The sequence below is a fragment of the Hylobates moloch genome, unplaced genomic scaffold, assembly GCF_009828535.3.
Source record: "Hylobates moloch isolate HMO894 unplaced genomic scaffold, HMol_V3 SCAFFOLD_21, whole genome shotgun sequence".
Classification (NCBI taxonomy): Eukaryota; Metazoa; Chordata; class Mammalia; order Primates; family Hylobatidae; genus Hylobates; species Hylobates moloch.
The window spans coordinates 26,829,742-26,854,357 of record NW_026652296.1 but is presented as its reverse complement, the minus strand read 5'-3'; the positions used below and the strand labels follow the sequence as shown (position 1 = coordinate 26,854,357).

Genomic DNA, 24,616 nt, shown 5'->3' with positions numbered 1-24,616 from the left:
AACTGAGACCGTGAGGGGAAGGAAATCTGGGTTTCAAGTTGGGAGATGTGGTTTTGGTCCCAGTTCTGCCACAGATTCACCTTGGTCAAATTGCTTGCCTTGACTGGACCTTAACATGAGATGATCTCCACGGTCTCAGCGTGCTAGGAGGCCAAGGTAGATGATGCCACTGACCCAACCAAATGGCCAGACTCTAGGTTTGGCCATGGCAAGGAGTTCTGTCTGGCTCTTTAGTTTAGTCTTGTTTTCGATGATGGAGGATGCTGTAGTAGCCATCTTCAGGCATGGGGCTTCTTGCTTTTGAATACATTTCCAGAAGGAAATTACTGGGTCAGAGGGTAAGAACATCATGATGGTTGTTGCTGTGTGTTGCCATGTTACTTTTCGGAAGCATTGTAACAATTTACAGAGTTGTTGGCTATGAGTGAAATAGCATTTTTAACCCAAACTGATCTAGTATTTGGTATAGTCATTATCTTTATGATTTCTGTAATTTAGTTGGCATAAAATAGTACTTTAAAGTTGCTTTATAATAATGAGAGCTGCTTTTTTTGAGGGGCATACACACTGATGAATGTGCCAGGTGTTTACATACAGTATGTCATTTGCTGCTCACACTGACCCCATCTGGGAAGCCAAGTAGCTCACCTGGGTCTGTGAGCTGGGCTTTGACCCTAAGGGAGTTTGACCCCAGAGCATCTTCTTCCTCGGGTGGCTGTCCATGCTTTGATTTGTGTGTGTGCGTGGTTACCTGAGGATTGAACTTTGGCTTGTGTGCTTGTTTACTGGCCGTGTTTTGAGGTATGTGAATTTTATGTTTTTGTAGAAAATTGAATGTGCTCTTTGTGTAGAATTTATGAACCCTCTGCTATAGTGGAAGCAACAACAGAGGTGCTTCCAGTAGAGTTGGGGAAAAGACTCAGTGACGCTAGAACCTCACCCTGTGCCGGGACTCTCTGAAACCCTGTTTTCCCCCTCACGTAGCGGCCCTCCAGGCACTGAAGCGTAAGAAGAGGTATGAGAAGCAGCTGGCGCAGATCGACGGCACATTATCAACCATTGAGTTCCAGCGGGAGGCCCTGGAGAATGCCAACACCAACACCGAGGTGCTCAAGAACATGGGCTATGCCGCCAAGGCCATGAAGGCGGCCCATGACAACATGTACGTGTCCACCCGCCCCTGCGCCACAGTTCAGTGCTAGTGCCAGAATGCCTCGTACCCAGGCCATGGCTTTGGGCAGACGGATCCCTTGACTTACCTATTCGAGCACCTGAGTTTGTTTTAATTCTCATTCTTTTTTGGAACTCCGAAAATGGATGATGTGCCTTTGGAAGTAGATCTCATGGGATGCAAAAATACTTTCTGAGTAATTCAGGGTTATTGTGATGAGCATAGTTTCAAGCTGGAAAGGCCTTTAGAAGGTCCTTTTGTCCAGACCTGTGAATGTGAAGGTGGGGAAGCTGTGTCCCAGAGAGGGAAGCTGATTTGCCCTGTGTGACATGGGAGCTTGGCTAGAACTGAGATTACAATCGGTGCCCATGATTTTTCCCTGATGCTGTCAGGGGCCCTGAAATGTGTGGTTCTTCCAAGAGCTTTGGATCTGTCTGTTCCTATGTCTGCTTTTGATGGCGTTTTCTGCCTCCTCCCTTGCTCTCCGGCTGTAGCTGTCATATTGACAATGATCTTGCCCTCAGCAGTCCTTCTTCCCCTACATGGCTACCTCTCATGGCCGTGGCCTAAGAAACTAGATAACCACGCTTGTTACAGTTGTAACTAAAGGCCAAGGTAAGGAGGCTCCAAATGAAGGTCTCTCTCATGAATACAATCTGCATTTGGGCTGGGCGAGGTGGCTCATGCCTGTAATTCCAGCACTTTGGGAGGCTGAGGCAGGCAGATCACCTGAGGTCAGGAGTTCGAGACCAGCCTGGCCAACATAGTTGAAACCCCATCTCTACTAAAAATACAAAAATTAGCTGGGTGTCATGGCATGCACCTGTAATCCCAGCTACTGGAGGCTGAGGCAGGAGAATCGTTTGAACCCAGGAAGCGGAAGTTGCAGTGAGCCAAAATTGCGCCACTGCACTCCAGCCTGGGCGACGGAATGAGACTCCATCTCAATAAAAAAAAAAAAAAAGTTAGAAAATCCGCATTTGTTGTAGTGCTTAGATTTGGCAGCATATATTTGGGGGTGCTAGGAGCCTTTTTTGCTTCCTTTTGGGTACTCGGCTGTGCTGTCCAATGGGTGGGAAAATGCACCCTCTGGGCTTGCCATCTATTTTTGTAAATAAAGTTTTATTATTATTTGAGACAAGGTCTTGCTGTGTCTGTCACCTGGGCTGGAATGCTGTGGCCCAATCCTAGCTCACTGCACCCTCAAAATCCTGGGCTCAAGCCATCCTCCCACTTCAGCTTCCTGACTAGCTAGGACTACAGGTGTGTGACATCATGCCTGGCTAATTTTTAAAATTTTTTGTAGGGATGGGGTCTCACTGTGTTGCCCAGACTGGTCTCGAACTCCTGGCCTCAAGTGAACCTCCCTCCTGGGCCTCTCAAAGTTTTGGGATTACAGGTGTGAGTCACTGCCTGGCCTTAAAAGTTTTATTGAAATACACTCATGCCCCTTAATTTACTTATTGTCTGTGGCAGCTTTTGTGCTACGCAGCAGGGTTAAGTATTTGCAACAGAGACTGTCTGGCCATAAATTCTAAAGTATTTACTATCTGGCCCTTTGCAGAAAAAGCTTGCTGATCTTGCTTTAGAAATGTGAAGTTGCAGGAGAAGTAGCTTTCAAATAAATGAGGTTTTGTCTGAGGGTGGATGTTCATTGGACCAAGCTGCTTGAATGAGAACCATATATGCCTCATTTCTGTGTTCTCCTAGAAACCTAGCAGAGTGCAGCTCATTAAATACTGTGCAAATGTTGACGTATATGTGTATATATTGGCTTGAGTAAATATAGGTTTATGTGATTGTCAGTGTGTAGAAGAAAATTCTGCATATTTGCAGAATTTGCCTTTCCTTTGGGGTCCTAGAGGATCCATAGGTGGACTGAGTAGATGGAAGGCCCATTAGACGGCATGGCTGTCTTCTGTGATTTGTGCTTTTACTTCCCCCTGTACAGAGTTACCCTTGGACTTGAAAAAGAGCTATTGGCCCAGGAGTTAAAGCCCTGCAGTCTTATCTGATACGTTTACTAATTTGCATGTAGGACCTTGATAGTGCCACCTATAGGGTGTTGGACTGGGTAGTGTCTTAAAGACATTCCCGTCCCCTTGAGTCTATGATTCTCTATTTTAAAGGGGAGGAGGCAGTAATGCCAAGTAACCCCTCACAGGGAGTCATTGCAGGGGGTGTGGCTGGGAAGCTGATTGTGTGGGGCCCAGTTTCTGCTCCTGCCTTGCCTTGCAGGCCCTCTTTACACAGCCTAATCAATCGATATGATACCTGTCCATTGCATTTAAAGGGACATCGATAAAGTTGATGAGTTAATGCAGGACATTGCTGACCAGCAAGAACTTGCGGAGGAGATTTCAACAGCAATTTCAAAACCTGTAGGGTTTGGAGAAGAGTTTGACGAGGTGAGTAGTTTTGTACAGATCCCATAAGCTTCACAAATGACACCCTGAGGCTGTCCCTTGATGTGCTCTTGAAGGCTCTCAGGCAGGGAGCATTTGGAGTTGGACAGAGACAGGGCATGGTGTTAACCCTCCCTGAATTCTACATTTTGAGGGACACTTTCCCTATTTGGGGTAGAAGCTTAGGTAGAGTAAAGGAACATTCATCAGGACCCTTCAGCAGGCTTCAGGTCACTAACTGATTTGAACAAGTAGCTAGCCTGCACCTTTCCAGGGTGGGCCCTGGCACAGAGCTGGGCAGCAGAGATGACTATGCCCTGGAGAAGTTCACAGGATTTGCCCTGAGACAGCTCCAGCATGAGGGAAAGGTAGAGCAAGGAGGGGGCACTTACCCCTGACCTGGGGTATCTGTCTGGATCTCGGCCACCTGCCAGTTTCTGCTGTAGCAATTTGGGACCTTGAGTCTCTTAGGTTTTTAAAATACGGTACCAGCCCCTGTTGAAGGTACTTCACTGTGTGCTAGATTTGTGTCTCCTGAAGTTCAGGTCCTTTCTGCTGGACCTTTCTTTGTGCCTTCTGACCCCTGCTGTATAACCAAGAAAACAGCCTGCAGCTCTTACCTTTGGCTCTCAACACCAGGGTTTTCATGTTTTTACACTGGAGTTTAATGGATGAGTCAAGTTCATTTCAAATCAGCAAACATTTCTGAGCATTCACTTGTGTGCCCAGCTCTGAGCCAAAGAAATAGGAAAGCAAAGAAACGATCCCCTCTCCCAGATGCTCACGGTCTAGTGCAGGACACCAGAGGTCTACATCAGTGATGTGCAGCAGTGATACGTTCCCCAGTAGAAGCTGCTTTAGGATATTTGAATCACAGGGTGTGGAACCTGGAGTTCACCTCCCCGCAGACCTTCTCAGAGGGGTGTGTGTCTCCATGAGCATTAGGTAGGAGGCATGACCGTGGGGGCTGGGATTCCCAGGGAGGGCACTCACTTTGTGTTTCCTTTTACTAGGATGAGCTCATGGCGGAATTAGAAGAACTAGAACAGGAGGAACTAGACAAGAATTTGCTGGAAATCAGTGGACCTGAAACAGTCCCTCTACCAAATGTTCCCTCTATAGCCCTACCATCAAAACCCGGTGAGTGCTTCTAGAGTCATGATACACCCATGAGGTCATGTGGCGGGTGATCTTGTGGTCGGTTGGCTTTGGTTTGTGTCCTGAGCTTGCCCAAGATTGAGAACCAGACAGGATCCATTGTAGTGGCCACAGAGGCCGTGTCACCTGGCTTTTTCTGGTTTCTCTCTGGAACAGGGTTTCTTGACGCTATGGACATGGCCAGATACCTCTCTGGGCCGAGAGATGGAGGGTGGGGGCAGAGTTGTCCGGTGCACTGTGGATGTTCAGCACCATCCCTGGCCTCTGCTAGATGCCAGTAGAAACTGCCCTGAGTTATGTCAACCAAAAATATCTTTAGACATGGCCAAATGTCCCTTGGTAGGGGTTGGGAGGATCACCCCCAGTTGAGAGCCTCTTTTCTAGAATGATTTTTCCTATTTCACTAAAGAAGAGAAAGTTCCAGGCACTGTGAGAACGTGTGAGAGTGTGAGTCCAGGACAGCTCTTTCCCCTTCTCTAGCATCCTGTGCTGTGCACACCTGCAAAAGCCCCGGCCCCTAGAGACAGCCTCTGGGGGAAGGAAACAGCTTTGACTCCTTTAGAGACCTGATTCTATAAAACCTTCATTTTCTCCCTTCATTTCTTCCCTTCCCCCATCCCCTTGCACAATATTTCACCCCCAGGTAGAAGTAATCCACACAGAACTTCTAGAAAAAACGAGGCAATTTGATGTGGCATGAGAGAGAACCCTGGGGGCAGTGCATGACCAGCTGTGGTCACCTCCCTCTCCCGTGTATAAAGAGGAAATGGCCCCCTCAAGTAAAGTCAGCTGCCTGGAGTCCTGTGTAGGCAGAGGCCATCCAGCAAGCCTCCTGGAGCTGTGTGGCCATGGGTCAAGCCACTTGAGGTGGAGTTGGGGGTTGGCAAGGATGAGATCTCTTGTGGGGTTCTTCCCACTCTCCTCCCACCTTGCAGGCTCTGGGACTGAAGCCTCGTGGGAATCCTGAGGGCCTCTGTATAGAATCCTTGTTTTGTCTGGGCCTGCTGGAGGCGGAAGGTGGGTGCTGCCAAACTGTACTTGGTTTTCCAGAGTTGCATGTTGCAGCTTTTAGGCACCAAGCAGCAGTCTGCCTACAGCCTGGAGAGGAGGCTGGCCACAGGGCAGGGCTGTTTGACAGACACCATGGAGCACAGGCAGCCCTCGTTTCTGGCCAGAACATGTTGAACGCACCAGTCATCCTAAATAGCCTTTTCTGTCTTCACACAGCCAAGAAGAAAGAAGAGGAGGATGACGACATGAAGGAATTGGAGAACTGGGCTGGATCCATGTAACGGGTCTAGCGCGGGCTGGGCCCAGACAGACTGTGGTGGCCTGCGCAGCGAGCAGGCGTGTGCGTGTGCGGGGCAGGCAGGATGTGGTGCAGGCAGGTTCCATCACTCTCGACTCTCACTCCAAAGCAGTAGGGCCGCGTTGCTGCTCACTCTCTGCATAGCATGGTCTGCACCTGGGGGGACGGGGGGGGAGGGGGGGGGCGGGGGGGGGGGGAAGTGCCTGCTGTTTATAATGTTGAATTTCTGTAAAATAAACTGTATTTGCAAATCCAACATTGAGCTTCTGGACTCCACTGACTCCACTGCTGAATCCTCAATGGAAAGAGTCGACTGGTTGCAGTTGAAATGACCTGAAATGTAGCCTCTGTCCTTGTAAGTCAGTTGACTTGCCGCACATCTCTTTGTGTACTTGTATGGTACTGGCAGAAAAGTCATTTTTCAAAAGCCATAGGCTTTTCCTTGCCCTTAGCTGTAATAATGCATCTGATTTTGATTTCCTCCAGAGCTGTGTTTCTGTCCATCACCTGTGTATTGGCCCTGTGTTTACCACCCTGGCCCACTCCTCACCCCCTTGCTCCCCTGTTCTTCTGGAGTTTGTGACATTGATTTGAAATGGATGGTGTTCTCTTGAGAGCAAGTGAGATTGTTAGAATTAAGTTCCAGCTATACAGTTTTCTAACATAGCTATAAGGTCCTTGTTGCTGTTTGTGATAACTGATAGATAACTCATCGGAAACATGTGCATACATTTATATTCAGATGAAATTATGGTTTGCACTGTCTATTAAATATCTCGATTAATTTTCATACTTTGCTGTTGTGTTTAATCTATCATTTGCCTCGGGAGCTGACCCTTTCCAGACCAGCAAGGTGTACAGTGGAGTCTGGAAACATGGAAGACTTAACCATGACATGTGTCAACAGTTTGAACCAAAGAGCAGAGCTTGTCTCACTAGAAGTCTATTCAAGTTCTAGATTGGCCCTCATCTTGCCTGGGGACTCTCTGGGTACAGTTCAGGGTGAGTTGGTTCTTGGGCACTCTAGGGTCTTCCCTGTTTCTTCTCTGCCAGTGTCCATGGGCAGTGCCAGCAGGAGCCTTACCGTTGGAAGCCATGGTGCTCCCATCAGACAAAGCTCATCGGGAACATTGAAGAAATGGCCTTTCCCAAGGGGAGGAAGTGTAGGGCGGTGACTGAGAATCTAGGACACAGAGGTCACCTCAGGACTGCTGAGACTCAACATATGACTCTGGCCCAGACCCTTCCACTCTGTCCCCTTTTCTTTGGTCTTGTATCCCCACGAGAGTGTGATGCATGCTGTGGACCCTCTTCAGAAAGGTAGATCTCTACGTGTTTATCCTTAATTTTGCATGCAAATTTGCAGTATTGAGAGGACACCCCTGTCCCCCTGTGTTCACTCCCAAACCCTTTAAAGTAAAACCAACCTGAGTTCATAATGAGACACCATCATTGCTCACCGGGCGCCCTGGGGCAAGTTGCCTACCCTTCCTGGGGCTCCTGTTCTCACCTGGAAAGCAAGGGGACGGGAGCAGATCAGTCCTGAGGTCCTGTCTGTGTGGAGCGGCTCATGCCCTGTCCCTCACCCCTCATTGCATCATCCCAGGCCTGCCACACTTAGAACTGGGAGGGACTTGAAGACAGTGGCTTAAAAATTCCTCACTTTTGTGGAGTTTGGGTCTGGCTAGTCTCAGAAGTTCTTTCACCTCAAGACAAATCTAGTGGCAGTGCTTGCTGCCAGCTTCCACCCCCTCGGCCTGCAGTTGGTGTGGCCTCTGGGTATCACTGGTGTGGGAGACCCAGTGGACTTTCTTTTTTTTTTCTGGAGATGGAGTCTCACTCTGTCACCCAAGCTGGAGTTCAGTGGCGTGATCTCGGCTCACTGGAAGCTCTGCCTCCCGGGTTCATGCCATTCTCCTGCCTCAGCCTCCCGAGTAGCTGGGACAACAGGCGCCCGCCACCACGCCTGGCTGATTTTTGTATTTTTAGTAGAGACAGGGTTTCACTATGTTAGGATGGTCTCGATCTCCTGACCTCATGATCCGCCCACCTCGGCCTCCCAAAGTGCTGGGATTACAGGCGTGAGCCACTGCGCCCGGACCCCAGTGGACTTTCTTAAGCTCTTCTCATCAGCTGTTACAGGGCGTCTTGCCCTAGGTCTGTGTGAGAGGAACTCGCAGACTTCAACCCTCCAGCTCTGGTGAACCCAGAAGCCAGGTCCAGGGCAGGGCCTGTGACTCCTCTGAGCAATAGCTGCTTATTTCTACTGAGTGTGGGTCTTGTGCCAGGGCCTGTGGGGTACAGTGTTCAGTAATACCCAGCCCCTCTCCTGTTCTCAGGAGGTTGTTGGGGCCAGAGAGAGAAGTTACTGAGTGAGGATTCCTTGGCTACAAGCAACAGAAGCCTCAACCCACTGGTATAAGCAATGGAGACATTTAATTATTTATGAAAACTTAGTCAACAAGTATTTATTGAGCACCTACTGTGTGCTAAGTACTGTTCAAGGCACCAGGAGTACAGGCATTAGAGTCCCTGCCCTCAAGGTGGTTACAGTCTAAAAATCTCAGGACAAGAAGTCTTGGTGGTGGGGCGAGGGGGCAGTTCTGGGTTTGCGGTTGTGGCTGAACTATGTCCTCAGGAACCAGATTCTTTGCGTCCTTCTGCTCTGGCACCCTGCACACATAGGAGCTTTTTCCTTTTTTCTTTTGAGACAGGGTCTCACTTTGTCACCCAGGCTTGGGTACAGTGCTGTAATCATGGCTTACTGCAGCCTCAAACTTCTGGGCTCAAGCAATCCTCCACCTCAGCCTCCTGAGTAGCTGGCACATGCCACTACTCCCAGCTAATTTTTAAATTTTCTGTAGAGAGGGAGTCTCAGGATGTTGCCCAGGCTGATCTTGGACTCCTGGGCTCAAGCGATGCTCCCACCTTGGCCTCCCAAGGTGCTGGGTTTACAGGAGTGAGCCACCGCACCTGGCCAGAAGGCTTGCCGTCTCTTGGTTGTAAGATGGCCCTTCCTCACATGCCCAGTGTCAAGAAGCAGCAGGCCCAGCGCTCGCCAGCTTTTCCTTCACCTCAGCCCATGTTAACAGGCCAGGTTTCCCCAGAGTCATCTCACAACTTGTCCCTTATGCCTCATGGACCATAACTGTCACATCGTCACTTCTTGCTGCAAGGGAGTGGAATGTTTGTACAGGACGAAAGGGACAAATAGGGCTCTCCTGTAGGGCTAGGGGTGGAGCCTCCCTTCCCTGAATATATTACTGCCCACTTACTTGATACTGGATGGAATTGGGCTGCTGTTAGTAAGGAAGAAGGAGGGATAGTTGCTAAGTAGGTGGCACCGACAGTGTCCACCATGAAGGCAGAACCAAGAACATAAGACAGGTATGTAGTTGGTGCTACCAGTTTCTTCCAAAAAGTGGATCTGATCGTGACACTTGGTGCTTTCGAATCCCTCAGTCTGCCTCCATCCTCTCGTGTTCTGGGCAGACTAAAGCGTCACCATTATCCAAGGAGCTTGTGAAAAATCCTGAGCTGGGTGGACTCAAGAATTGCATTTTTACTGCTGGGTGTGTGGTGGCTCACTCCTGTAATCCTAACACTTTGGGAGGCTGAGGCAGGTGGATCACTTGAGGCCAGGAGTTCGAGACCAGCCTGGCCAACATGGTGAAACCTCGTCTCTACTGAAAATACAAAAATTAGCCGGGCATGGTGGCACATGCCTGTAATCCCAGCTACTCGGAGGCTGAGGCAGGAGGATTGCTTGAACCTGGGAAGCAGAGGTTGCAGTGAGCTGAGATTGCACCACTGCACTCCAGCCTGGGCAACAGAGTGAGACTCTGTCTCAAAAAAAAAATTGCATTTTCACAAACTCCTGAGGTAATTCTGATGTAGGTGGGCTGGAGCCCACACTCGAACACTCAACGTTGACCGGATCAAGTCCTCAGAATGGCTAACTTGGCCTCATGACCTGGCCCCCATTTTCATCTCCCTTTGAACCCCAAATCCTGTTACCCAGACTTCCCTGTCTCCTGGAGCATGTGCTCTGTCCCTGTGGCCCTTCCCTCCCGGACACAGCCCTCCCTGTCCTGCAAGAGCTGCTGCTTCCTCCTCTGCTGCCCACCTCTCAACACTGTCTCTTCATTTCCCACTCCCTTACCAGATGGCGAGGTCACTGTACTTCCTGGCCCCTAGGTCCACTTGGCACAGATCAGGTACGAAGACATTTATGTGAACACCGGTGTGGTAGAAAGTCAGAGGGAAGTACTGTCGCCAGGGTGTGCCAGGAGGAGATGGGATCTGAGCTTGTACGTGAAGGAGCAGATTTTCCACGTATGCCTGTGAGGGGCGGAGCACCGTAGACCAAGGGAACCTGCTGAGGGAGACACGGCAGGGAGGCCAGGGGCTGCCTCGGGAGGAGTTGGCTGGGGGAAGGAGCTTGCTTGGAGTGGGTGGGAGGTTGAACTGGAGAGGGAGGCTGGACTGGAGAGGGAGGCTGGAGCTAGATGGGATGGAGGGCATGAGACTAAGGCAAGTGCAGGCAGGCAGGAAAGGACGAGAGGAAAGGGAAGGAGGAAGGAAAGAAGGAACAGAAAACAGAAAGAAAGGGAGAAAGGAAATTACGTTCTCAGGCAATAATTTGGGGCCAGGAGAGGATAGAGATGAAGCTTCTAAGGTTGCCTTCCATTTCCCTCAGTGATGTGGAGACAGCTTTGCAGCAGCTGTGATCCTGTGGAGTCAAACCCCACTGCTCCAAGTAGAGATGACACCAGGCAGGTGTGTGGCCAGGCCACCTCAGCAGCCTGTAACGTGGACACACCAACTTCAGTTAAAACAACAAATGTATTTTCTCACAGTTCAAGGGATCAGAAGTCCAAAATCTGGGTATCAGCAGAGCGTCTGGTGGAGGAGGATCCTCCTTGGCCCTTGTGGCTTCTGGTAGCTCCTAGCATTCTTGGGTGCTCCTTGGCCAGCTGCTCCATCGTCCCAAGCTCTGCCTCCACCTCCACATGGCCTTCTCTGTGTCCTTTTCTGTCTCTTATAAGGATGCCTGTCATTGCATTTGGAGCTGACTCTGATCTACTATGGTCTCATTGTGATCCTCACCTTAGTTACATCTGCAAAGACCCCATTTCCAAATAAGGTCCCATTCTGAGGGTTCGGGTGGATGTGAATTTTGGGGGACATTATTCAACCCACTCTAGCTGTGAGCTGGGGGCCTATAAGCTCGCAGCGGGGTGGAGAGAGCTCAGTGAGGCAGACACAGGAAGCACAGGTCTCGCGAGCCCCATGTGCCGGATGTGAAACCCAAGGCTCAGAGAAGCTCCAGGGCCCACTGCTAATCAGTGACAGTGAAGAAACCATGGGTTCCTTAACCTGTGAAGGCCATTCATTCATTCTACAAACACGTTTTGGGTACTTCTATGCCAGCTGTCTGGAAGCTCACAGTTTGGTGGGAAAATCAGAAAGGCCGTAGCCATCCACTTCTTCATCATCATCACCACCACAGCCTGGGTCCTCTGTGTAGTCAGTCCCACTGGGAAAAGGGCTCCTGGCTCAGGAGGGTTTGTGGGAGGAGGTGCTATCTCAGCCAAGATTGGAGGCTGATGAGGTCTAGCAGGGGAAAAGATGTAACAATAGAGAGGTCGGAGGGTCACGTTCAATGCCTGTGCAAGAAAGGCCTGGAGCCACCCTTGGCCTGCTTGTGAACTCAAGATGGACCATGACACACAGTCACCAGACCTGCAGTAAACATTTACAAAATGAATTACAGATGAGCAGGCTGAGGCACCAAGGTGCTTCCAAGTGTCACAGCCAAGTACCAGCGGAGCAAATTCATGAACCCGGCTCCCCTGTCTCCCCATCCATGTCTCCTCCTGTCTAGTCTGGGCACCCCGCCTCAGAAACTGCTTCCTTCCTTCCTGCTCAGCTGTATGCTGGCCTTGCCCAGACCGCAGAGGAGCCAGGTGGAGCTGGGTTAGACACACAAGACTTTGGGTCTTGCAGCTGAGACTCTGCACCAATCCCAGGCTAGATTTCCATGAGGCACTGGCTAAACTGGTCCAAATTCCCGCAGAGTAGCTCTGAGGGAGAAGCAGAGGAGAAGGATCCCCCTTCAGAGTAGAAACATTTAGGGAACATAAACGAAGAACAGACAATCTGTACCTTCTCACTGAACCCACACAAGAACTATTTCAGGGCAGAACCATTCGTTACCCCATTTTGCAGCAGAGAAAGCCTAGGCTCGGAGAGATAAAGTGGTTTGTCCAAGGCCACAGTTGCGGAGTCACAAGAATCCAGTCACGCACATACCTCCTCTCCAGGCCTTCCCTTTCGCTGCGGTGGGGGAGGAGCTGGATCACAGAGATGAATCCCTGACTCCCTTAGAAGGTGTTGACCCTGAATGTAACCAAACCCTGGGATTTTAGAGGCCAACTCTCTCCCATGGCCACTTCCTACTGACAGTGAAAAGGCCACAGGCAACAGGACCTGGGATCATCCAGGGTGACCTGGAATGGAGCGGCAGGGCCAGCCATGCAGAAGAGTTGGGGCTCCTGTCTTTTCCACAAGGGGCTGATGAGGGGGTCCCCTCTGGGGCTGGGTCTCCCTTCCCACCCTAAGGACCTGTCTGTTTTCACCCAGACAATCTCACTGATTGTCTGACAAAGTAAAGAAGCAAATGAATTACTTATTCTATGAAAGACATTCATTCAACATTTTTTTTTTTTTTGAGATGGAGTCTCGCTCTGTTGCCCAGGCTGGAGTGCAGTGGTGCAATCTTGGCTCACTACGACCCCCACCTCCCAGGTTCAAGCGATTCTCCTGCCTCAGCCTCCCGAGTAGCTGGGATTACAGGTGTGCACCACCATGCCCAGCTAATCTTTTTTGTAGTTTTAGTAGAGACAGGGGTTTCACCATGTTGGCCAGGCTGGTCTCAAACTCCTGACCTCAGCTGATCCACCCACCTTGGCCTTCCAAAGTGCTGGGATTACAGGCGTGAGCCACTGTGCCCAGCCAAACAAATGTATTTTGGTTGGGCCTGGTGGCTCACGCCTGTAATCCCAGCACTTTGGGAGGCTGAGCTAGGAGGATTGCTTGGGCCCAAGAGTTTGAGACCATCTTAGGCAACATAGCAAAATCCTGTCTCTACAAGAAATAAAAAATTAGCCAAGTGTGGTGATACGTGCTTTTGGTCCCAGCTATTCAGGAGGCTGAGGCAGGAGGGTTGCTTGAGCCCAGGAGGTTGAGGCTGCAGTGCAGCATGATCACGGCACTGCACTCCAGCCTAGGTGACAGAGCAAGACCTTGTCTCAGAAAAACAAAACAAGTGAACAAAATAAATAAACAAAAAAATTTTTTGAATACTTCTATGCCCGCTCTCACAAAGCTCCTCGTTTGGTAGGAAAATTCCTTCTCTCCCTCCTCAGCTTGGGCGGCTATGTAGGGACACTTGGTTCCCTCATACAAAGCGTGGACAGACACCACGGTACATATTTATTGCTGTTTCACTTCTCCATTGCTGCAAGAAACCCACCTCTGAAACTTAGTTGTGAAAAGCAACTATTTTATTTTATTTTATTTTTTGAGATAGAGTTTCACTCTATCTCCCAGGCGGGAGTGCAATGGCACAATCAAGGCTCACTGCAACCTCCGCCTCCTGGGTTCAAGTGATTCTCATGCCTCAGCCTCCAGAGTAGCTGGGATTACAGGTGCGTGCCACCATGCCTGGCTAATTTTTGTATTTTAAGTAGAGATGGAGTTTTGTCATGTTGACCAGGCTGGTCTTAAACTCCTGATCTCAGGTGATCTGCTCGCCTTGGCCTCCCAAAGTGTTGGGATTACAGGCGTGAGCCCCCACACTCGGCGCAACTATGTTATTATGCTCATAGATTCTGTGGTCAGAAATTTGGAAAGAGCCAGTGGGATGATTTGCCTCTGCTGCGTGATAACCAGGGCCGCACCTGGGAAGACCTGAAGACTGAAATGACCTCCATGGCTGGAGGCTGGAACTATGTGGGGACCTCTCCAGTCAGTGGTGTGCTACGTGCGGTAGTTGATGCTGGTTGTTGACTGAGACGTCCCCTGGGGCTGTCAGCAGGAACCTGAGACCTCTCCATGTGACTTGGGCTTCTTACGGCATGGAGACTTCAGTGTAGCCAGAGCTCAGGGCTCTAAAAGCGATTGTCCCAGCTAACAAGGTGGAAGGTGCGTCATCTTTTGTGACCCAGACTTAGAAGTCATGCAGAATCACTTCACTGCATTTTACTGGTTATTAGTGAGTTGCAAACCCACCCGGGATTCTAGGGGAGGGGAATTAGGCTCCACCTCTTGATGGGGACATGGCTAGTTCTAAAAGAGCTTGGGGGACAGGAGATATTACTGGGCTGTCTTTGGGAGCTACAGTCTGCTATGATAGCTAACACAGAGCATTTAGTATATGCCAGGTATTGAATGAACTCATCTGGTCTCTGAACCCCTATCAAAAAAATATTTGTGAGTATATACCATATTTATTTATTAATAAATTATATAAATGTACCACTGTACTAATATATTGTGTAATAATACACAACTCCTTGAAGTTTTAAACGGCTAGGATAGAAATAATTATAATAAAAAATTTCAATGTTTTCTTTCTGTATTCCTAAAGAGTGAAAGAATTTTTTTATTTTTTTAATTTTGATGGAGTCTCGCTCTGTCGCCCAGGCTGGACTGCAGTGGCACGATCTCGGCTCACTGCAAGCTCCGCCTCCCAGGTTCACTCCATTCTCCCGCCTCAGCCTCCCGAGTAGCTGGGACCACAGGTGCCCGCCACCACGCCCGGCGAATTTTTTGTATTTTTTTAGTAGAGACGGGGGGGGTTTCACCGTGTTAGCCAGGATGGTCTCGATCTCGATCTCCTGACGTCGTGATCCGCCCACCTCGGCCTCCCAAAGTGCTGGGATTACAGGCGTGAGCCACCGCGCCCGGCTGGCTTGTGTTTATTTAAGGAATGGAAGCGTTCACTCAAGCCAGACTTCAGGGGCAAATGTGCTTTGGGAATCTCCAAGGGACATCTCCCAAACTACCTGACCAGGGTGTGGGTTCCGCTGAATATCCTTTTTTTTTTTTTTTTTTTGAGAGATGGAGTCTCGCTCTGTCACCCAGGCTGGAGTGCAGTGGCGCGATCTCGGCTCACTGCAAGCTCCGCCTCCCGGGTTCACGCCATTCTCCTGCCTCAGCCTCCCAAGTAGCTGGGACTACAGGTGCCCGCCACCACCCCCGGCTATTTTTTTGTATTTTTAGTAGAGACGGGGTTTCACTGTGTTATCCAGGATGGTCTCGATCTCCTGACCTCGTGATCCGCCCGCCTCGGCCTCCCAAAGTGCTGGGATTACAGGCGTGAGCCACCGCGCCCGGCCTCCGCCGAGTATCTTTTGGGAAACGCTGTGCGGGGGTCCCTAGAGCGTGTGGGTCCTCCCCATCCCTCCTCCGGGGTTTGAGGGGCTGACGCAGCAGCGCGCCCCGGGGCCTGCAGGTGGCGCCATGTCCCAGTCTGTGAGTCCAGGCTCCCGTCGAACCGCGGGGAGACCGTGGGCTCCTCCCAGGTGGTCTGCGCCTGGCGCAGGGAGGGGCCTAGAGGAGGCGGTGGAGTGGGGCGGGGAGGGGTGTCTGCTTAGCATCGGGGGCTGCTCCCTTGCCCTCCCTCGCTTTTCCCTCTCTCCATGCTTCCCACTCCCCCCACTGAACCCCTCACTCCTTCGTCCCCTGCCTGCCCGCAGGGACACCCCTATGGGTAGGGAGAGGGCTGTGTCCTAGCTCCTGCCAGGGTCTGGAGGCCGAGAGTCTAGGGTGTAGGAGAAGGGGGCCAAGCCAGCCAGGATGTGGGGCCATTGTAACAACAATCATAGCAATAATCACTATGTACGGAGGCCCACTCTGCCGTGCGGGGCTGGAGGGCTGCGGTTGTGCTCTGCTAGCTCATCTTCTAGGCGGTCTCCCTGTTCCAGGTCCCTGTGCTGCCCCCAGGAGGCCAGCAAAGCAGGACAGCTCTGTGGACATGGATACCTGTGTGTCCCCCACCCCCGGCCCTGCATCTGGCTTAGCCAGAAGGCAACCCGCTCGTGGGAGGGTGGAAGTGGGTCCCAGGCTGGGGACTTCAGTTGTTGCCCTGGAGCTGGTTCTCCAAGAGCACAGACCCCAAACCACTGCTCTCTACTTCCCTGGTGAGCTCCCCACCCCCATACCTTAAGCAAATTTCCTTTTCCAACCCCACTCCACCAATTTCTCTGCCTCCTCCTTCTGTGAGGTTTGTGGGCCCAGTGTGGCCTCAGGGGGTTGAGGAGATCTCATGGAGTTGAGCCTCACCTTGCCCAGTGCCCAGCAAGGCCTGGGGAGGGGTGCCCAGAAGCCATGTTTTTGTCATACTGTCAAGGAGGACCTTGGATGCACTTGGGGAAGCGCTGATGAAGAAATGCCTTCAGAAAAAAAGACCCTGATTTGTAATCTTTGCTGATTTCCGTGTAAATTCTCTTACTGTGGCCAGCTTCAAGCTACCAACATGACAAAAAATTTCTTAACATTCAGCCATTCCTGTGGTCCCTGGAATATGTGGGGAAAAGAAATTGAACCACAGGGTCCCGGACCTGGTACAAGCCGGCTCCAGCACAACAGTGGGAAGTTCTGTTTAGGACTCTGCTTGTTTCAGAAAGATCCCGGCTTTGATTTGGTCAGGATGGGCTACATCACTGAGGGGCCCAGTGCAAAGTGAAAATACAGGGCCACTTGTTCAAAAATTATTCAGAACTTCAAGACAGCAACAATAGACTATTAAACGAAGTGTGTGGCCCTTCTGAGTGAGGGCCCTGTGTGGTTGCTCAGGTTGCACACCCATGAAACCTGCCCTGGCTCTGTTCCAGGCCACCAGGATGGCTTGCCTGCCAGGACCTCCTCACTGGCCTTCCTGCTGTCTCCCTGACCTGCTACAAACCATTCTCCACTCAGCAACCAGGGGTTGCTCTGGGCTGGATCTTGTCACTCCCACACCTGCCGCTTGTCCTTGAGAGCAAGGGCAAGGCTCCTCTGCCTGGCCTGGTTCCGAGACCCTGTGCTCCCCAGTTATATATCCTTATAGCTCTGCACACGTGTTCCTGCCTGGCTCTCTTCCCTGTAGAAACTACATTTCCTTGTATGCTCTCTCCCTTTATACCATCAGCAGTGTAGTCCTGTGCTCAGCACCACTGCAGGCCTGCACTTAGTAGATACTCAGTACGTGCTAAATTGAACAAAATGAATTAATTGATGAAAAGGACAATTGGATCAGGATAGGACTGTTCCAAATGTTTTCTGGCAACAGACTCATTTCATCAAATGAGATCTTACAGGGAAGCCCACGACATGAAACAGAAAAGGGCCGCTGCTTTGCCTGCAATGGGGGGAGGGACCAGACGCCTGACTCCGGAGCCCATGCAGTCACTGCCTCTGCAGAACCTGGTTTGGCGGCACCAACATTGCCACTTTCCTTTGTTCTTCCTGCATTTAACCTTAGCCGACCCCTCCTGACTGACATTGACGATCTGGTTTCTGTTCGTATTAGCCGCACTGGGAACTTTAGCTGTCACGTTGGTTGTACATGTGGATGATGCTCCTGTCTCCCCTTCTCCCTGTACCTGCGGCTCACTCGGCCATCGCTTGGCTCTGAGAACAGAGGCTGGGCTGAGCCATGGGCAGAGGATTTGGTGTCCTTTGGGGAGGGGTGCTAATGGTGAGCACAGGGGCAGGGCTGCAGTCCCCCCACCGCCGCCAGCACAGCCAGCCTCCCCCACTCCCCTCCACTTTGGTCAAATGACCTTCCGTGGCCAGGGGCGAGGTGCTCCCTCTCACTGAGCTCTAACCTCGCTTGAACACCCGCCAGCATTTATTGAGCGCCTGCTGGGTGCCAGCATGTTGCCAAGGGCTCCCTGGGTTTTATTTCCATGGGTCCTCACGACAACTCTTAGGAATGGCTGTTATCACGTTCCCCATTGTACAGGTGAGAAAATGGAGGCTCACAGAGGGAGAGGACTTGACCAAGGCCACACAGTGGATGATTCAAACTTCTGACCCACCCTGGCCCACAATGGGCAGCTAAGCCAGAGACCAGTACTTTATGGATGAGAGGGGAAAGAGGAACCAGGACCTCATGCTGCTTCTGGTGGCCTGGCTGCATCCCTCGACCCTGGGACACGCTCCTGGCTCTTACCTGGGAGGCAGCATAGCAGGTGGCATTGGAAGCAGAGGGGCCTGAGCTAGAATCCCAGCTCTGTCGCTGACCAGTTTGGTGACCCGGCTATGTGGGGGTCTCACCAGCCTCACTCTCCTGCCTGAGCAAAGGAAGCAGAGATGTCAGTACCCACCTGCTTGCTGGTGGGGGTGGGGGTGGGGGCAGGTGAAGGAGAGGTTGTCTTGGCACACGGCACATCTGAACACTTGCTGGAGTGGCTATGAGGGGTCCTCACGCTTTACCCACCCTGGGCCCATCTTAGAATGAAAGAAAATGGAACCCCCAAGGAGGTCTCTTTTCTGTCCTTCCTCAGTGCATCTCACAGTGGCACCCTGAGGGGACCCTATGCTTGGGGCTGTCCTGGGCTGGGCATCCTCCTCTCCCTGCTCCTGATGTGAAAACTGCCAGGGTGGGTGCCGCATGAGGAGAGCCAAGGTGCTGCATTCTAGTCCTTGCCTGGCCACTGGCTGGTGTCTAGACCCTCTCTGGACCTCAGTTTCCCCACCTCCAGCATGGGTCTCCTGCAGAGCCCGTGAGGCAGCAGAGGATGGATTTGAGCCCGGCTGTGTGTGGTCGGGGCACCTCCCATACACGAGGGGGTGGATCAGTCTCCTGGGGTTGCTGTGACAAATGACCATGAACTGAGTGGCTGAAAACAAGACACGCATTTGCTCACAGTTCAGGCCAGCAGTCTCGTATCAAGGTGTCAGAAGGGCCACGCTCCTGCAGACGCTCCGGGGGAGAGCCCTGCCCTGCCTTCTCTGGAAAAGATGCAGCGATCCCTGGCCTTCCTGGGCTTGTGGCCTCCGATCTCTGCTCTGTCTTCCGTTTCCTCTGTGTGTCTTCTCCTGTCTCTTAAAAGGACACTTGTCATTGGATTTAGGGCCCACTAGGGTAATCCAGGATGATATCATCTTAAGATCCCTAACTTAATTATATCTGCAAAGACTCTTTTCCTAAATAAGGTCATATTCACAGCTTCCAGGGATTTGGATGTGGACATATCTTTGGGAGCTATGACAGTCAGCCTCACCTCACAGGCTCGCTACCAGAGAAAGGCAAGTGAGGACCAGTGGCTTCCTCTAAGGACCTTGGACAGTGCCGCATACAGTAAGCTCAACAAATGTGAACCCCAAGAAAGAGACATGGAGGCACAGGGAGGAAAAGATCATGGAAGAGCTTGCCCTGGCAGTGCTGAGACTCTTTCCCCCCAGCTTTGGGCCTTGTCTCTGGGGGTGGGCCAAGCTGGATCCCTCCAGGCCAGGGCAGCAGCACACACCGCCAGCCCTGCATCTCTGCATCCCATTCTGGCAGAGCACTACCCAGAAACATATTTTACCCATAAACGGGCCAATTAAGAAGGCAAATGTTTTCAAACAGGAGGATTTATTGGCATAGAATGTGCCATCCCTCTAAGCAAGAGGAGTGGGGGTGTGTGCGGAGCCATCTGGAGGGGAGTTGTTTATCATATTTATTTAGTTACAAGTTGCTGGTTTAGAACTGGCAGAGCTTTGTGAGGTGGGAGCGCAGATCCCTGGGAGGGCGCAGGCTCGGGTGGCTCCGTGCACAGGGGTATGCCCGTGTCTGTGCAGACACGTATGTCTTTGTGCCTGAGCGTATGTGACCATGTGGGAGTTTGCCTGCCTATGAGTGTGCATACCCTTTATTGGGTCTGCTTTCTGTGTGTGCACACATGTGCCTCTGTGTGTAGGGGGCATGCACACATGAGTGTAAGCGGGCCTAAAGATGTCCTGGTGTATGCGTGTGCACATGCGTGTTTGTGTGCATGTGTGTGCAATTCTTCTTTGTGTGTGGATGCAGGTGTGGCCTTGTGTGCACTCGCCTGGGGCAGATCCTACCTTACCCGATTTGACTTCCAGGCAGTCTTGGACATCTCTCAGAGTCTCTTCCCTGGCAATTTCCCACATCATCCTCTTTCTTTGATCTCTTTCTCTTCCCTGTGTGTCTTCTCTTCTCTCTCTAGACCAGGGGACACCAGTAGGTCACGTGAATGACAGAAGAAGGTCTGGCCTGGGCTAGGCCTTTGACTCAGACTCATTGTGTGTGGCAAAGGCAAAGAAATTGTCTTGGCCTCTGCAAACATGTGTGCTCTCCTATTTTACCTAAACATGTGGCCCTGACTCTCTGAGACTACTCTGTTTCCCAGCATTTGATAGAGATATGGGACAAAGAATCATTACAAGTGTCGTGATCACCAACAAGAACTACTTAGCCTCAGGTTCTAGGAGGCAATAGACAAGGGTGTGGGCTGTGGTGAACAGGAGAGTGCGTACTCCTGTCTAAGGGACAAGCGCTCCTCGGTGATGGTTGCTTTGAGAGATTTCCAGCCTCTGTCACCAGGTCTTCTGAGTTTCTAAGAAAAACCAGAGATTTGTATTTTTAAGTGAGTGTGTGTGATTTTTAAACATTGGCTCAAAGATTTTTGAAGCACTCCAGGCCAAATGGAACTTGTGTGCAGGATGAATGAACAGGGTGCTCATCTGCAGTCTCCCCCACGCTCCATGTGCACCCCTCTGATCTGTGGCTATAGGGATCATTGTCAAGCTCACAACCAACATCGGTGCCTAGATTTTGGGTCTAGACCCACTATGAGTCAGAGCTTGTCATCCTGGGCTCATGTCTTGTGAGCACCATGAACCCAGCATGTCCACGAGGCAATGAACCATCTTTCCTCCATCAGTGCCTCCCTTGAGTCCCCAAATCAGAGGCAACGCAGCCATCAGCTCTGGAGACAGAATCTGGGTGTCATCCTTGGGTCCTCACCACCCCTCAGCCTCCGTGGGCATTGAATCAGTCACCCAGTCTTGCTGGCTTTGCCTCCAGCACACATCTCTACAGCCTCCGTCATCTCTCCCCTGAGTGACAGTGACAGCCCACTCCAGCTTCTCCAGGCTTCTAGTTGTGCCTCCCTGCTCCTTCCCTGTCACCTCTCCAGCCTTGTCCTTCCCTCTCCCTGCTGGCACTTTAAGCTTCAGCAACACCAGACTGCTTTTGTTCTATTTATTGCCTCTTGCCTTTGCGATGACATCCCCTCTTCATGGAATGCCTTTCCAGGCCTTTCCACTTCCCCCTTAAAGGGGGAACTAACTCCTCTTAATCCTTTGCGACTCCATAGGAGGCTCCCTCTGCAAAAGGGTGATAAATAAATCTCACCTGGCAAGGTTGTTCTCCGACTGCATGAGGGCCTTCCTGGCACAGTGCCTGGCACAGTGCCTGGCACACAGTAGGTGCTCACTTGACGTGCATGCCTCCCCGTACGCTGGCCTCCCCTGCCTGCCACTCTCCCTGGAGGGAGGACTGTGGGCACTGACTGGGCCCTGAGGGATGAGACAGAGTGGCCCCCAGACAGGTGATCTCACAGCCTTCCCCAGGCTTGGACCCGGTGACTCTCAAATGACATCAGCCACGGAACTTCACCAGCAGGTCAGATGGGCTTTTCCAATCAGCCCTCTCCTGTTAAATAGGCATTTTGATATTTTCACTGGACGTACATTAGTCACGGAGAATTCTGATTTGCACAGCCTGTGTTTTAGAGTGTGATGTTCTAGGCTGTAAAGTTAATCAGCTCTCATAAGAGATGGTTTCCCTGGTGCCAAGGGTGAGGGACTGGGGTGGTGACAGCGTGATTGGAACTCTAAATGTCTAAAGTGACTGTCTTGAGTCCCCTGAGCCACAGTTCAGTCAGCCTCTCCAAACGAGAAATTCAACAGTGAGCGAGCGTTAAAAAAACGGTGGAGGATGAAAATGAAAAAAGAAAAACACTCAAGATGGAATTAAGTTTTGGGGGCTTTGGATGGAAGTTTTAAAAATGAACAATGACAGCCCCCCCAAAAAGTGCATCTTCTCCAGCGCAGTGGAAGCAGGGAAGGGTTTGCTTTCTGGGATTCCGGAAGAACTTTCAAAGTTTCTTCTTCCTTTTTTCCCCCTCCCTTCCTTTCTCCCTCCTTTATTCTCTTCCTTCCACAGATGTTTCCTGAGCACCTACTGTGTACCGGGCACCATGCTGGGCACTGCAGATCTAACAACAAACAAGGCAGATATTGTTCCTGCTCTTGCAGAGTTTATAACCCTCCCCTGCTATTAGGCCTGAGGGTCGTTTCCAGTTTTTCATGGTTGCAGATAATGGGGCAATGAACATTTTTGCACGCATACCAGGATGAGGCATGGAATGAAGTTTTCTGTTGCCCCAGAAATGGTGCCTGAGGCCAAGCTACAGACAAAGGCATCTAGTAAACCACATTACTTTTTAATTTAATTTAATTTTATTTTTGAGACAGAGTCTCGCTCTGTCATTCAGGCTGGAGTGCAGTGGCGCCATCTCGGCTCACTGCAACCTCCACCTCCCAGATTCAAGTGATTCTCCTGCCTCAGCCTCCCGAGTAGCTGGGATTACAGGTATGTGCCACCATGCCTGGCTAATTTTTTTTTTTTTTTTTTTTTTTAGTAGCCACAGGGTTTCACCAAGTTGGCCAGGCTGGTCTCGAACTCCTGACCTCAAGTGATTTACCTGCCTCCTAAAGTGCTGGGATTATAGCGGTGAGCCACTGCACCTGGCCAAGTCCCCCGCATTCTAAAGAGCACAGTTAAAACTGAGGCCAGACACACCCTTCAGGGCTTATACAGTCCAGCCAGTTCGGTTATCCCCAGTGTCCCCTGGCTCCCCTGGCTCCTCACCTCATTCTGCTCCATAAGCAGGAAACTGACAAGAGATGGAGAGAGGGGAATTATTGGATCGTAAGTTGTCATCCCTGGGAGGGGGTCAGTTATTGTCCCCTCCCTGTGGGAGGGAGAGGGGATCTCTAAAGGGACCCCTTGCAGAGATGGGGGGGTGTCCACTAGATGGGCAGACAGGCATCTCGGGCCACACTAGAAGGTCTGTGTCTGCTTAGACAGTGGCCCAGCCTCTGCCCTGGGACCTCTGTGAGATTTGGACTAGGTATTGGTGGGCAGGGAAGGGATGCATGGAGAAGGCTGTGGCCAAGTCGACCCCAGAGAACAAGGCTGGCTGGGACTGTTTGCCAGGGCAAGGACTCAAGGGGCAGCAGGAGGCTGGGTGTGGTGCCTCACGCCTGTAATGCCAGCACTTTGGGAGGCTGAGGCGGGCTGATCACCTGAGGTCAGGCGTTCGAGGCCAGACTGGCCAACATGGTGAAACCCTGTCTCTACTAAAAATATGAAAACTAGCTTGGCATGGTGGCAGGAGCCTGTAATCCCAGCTACTTGGGAGGCTAAGGCAGGAGAATCGCTTGAACCCGGGAGGCGGAGGTTGCAGTGAGCCGAGATGGCGCCACTACACTCCAGCCAAAAAAAAAAAAAAAAAAAAAAAAAAAAGACGGTGGTGCAGCAGGAGGTCTGGGGTGGCTGAGTGGGGTGCGAGTGAGGGGTGGGAGAAGCAGGGCCATGGTGGTGGTCTCATGTCAGGGCCCCTGAGGACACAGAGGCCCCAGGGCACAGCTGGGGGGCATCCTGCACACCCTTTTCCCTCACTTGGCCTCGGCTTCTGGACGCCGTCTCTGTCTACCCTCTCTTGCTCCTCTACACCTGCCAGGCCAGGCCAGGGGCTGCTTCTGGGTTCTTGAGGCCCCAGGGTTCCTACTGCCTCAGCACAGCCCTGGCCTGTCACTGCCAGGTCCACATCCATCTCTGGTTGATAGCAGGGGCTTTGTCTCGTTCGCTGCTGTATCCCCCGCGCCTGGCACAGGGCTGGTAAACAGCAGGTGCTTGCTATGTGTTTGTGACGGGACCTTTGTTGGAGGACCACTGAGCCGAGGGGAGGGTTGGCTCAGGGTCCCCCGGCTGCAGGATACTGTCCTCTGCAGAGAGGAGGGCAGGCTCAGTGTCCCCAGGCTGCAGGATGGGGTCCTCTGCAGTGGGGACAGCGGGCTCAGGGTCCCTGGGCTGCAAGGCACCGTCCTCTGCCAGCTCTTTATTATCCCTCCTCTTTATGCCTTGCCTTGGTCTGGCTTTCACTTTACAACCAAATAAATAAATCTTCATCCTCATAGAGAGTTTTCCTCTGGGCAGTGCTCCGAGGAATTGGAAATGCTCCCAGCCTAGATTTATGGCAAAGGAGCCACCGGGAGGAGATTTCTTGAGGCTGGTTAGGTGACCCCAGGCCTTTACCAATGCTGTGCTCTCTGCCAGCTGTGTGGGCTGAATACGTCCTCTGCCTATGAGGCCTGACCCAAACCCCACCTCCCCCAGGAAGCTGTTCTTGGTCTTCCAGCTGTGTCAGGGGCTTCTTCTATCCAGTCCTGTAAGCACCCTTCATCCCGGCATCATCAAAACAGGATTTTAGTTGTCTATGT

General features: G+C 51.5%; 1 protein-coding gene across 1 annotated transcript in view; it reads left to right on the top strand.

Annotated features, from left to right (window-relative positions):
* The window catches only part of CHMP4B (charged multivesicular body protein 4B), a 43,051-nt gene extending 36,218 nt beyond the window's left edge, over window positions 1-6,833 (top strand). The window contains exons 2-5 of the mRNA XM_032142377.2: window positions 985-1,162; window positions 3,465-3,579; window positions 4,590-4,716; window positions 5,962-6,833. Coding sequence (XP_031998268.1) covers window positions 985-1,162; window positions 3,465-3,579; window positions 4,590-4,716; window positions 5,962-6,026 — 485 coding nt within the window. The 3' untranslated portion in view covers window positions 6,027-6,833. The remainder of the gene's footprint in view (window positions 1-984; window positions 1,163-3,464; window positions 3,580-4,589; window positions 4,717-5,961) is intronic.
* Window positions 6,834-24,616: the final 17,783 nt, after the last annotated feature.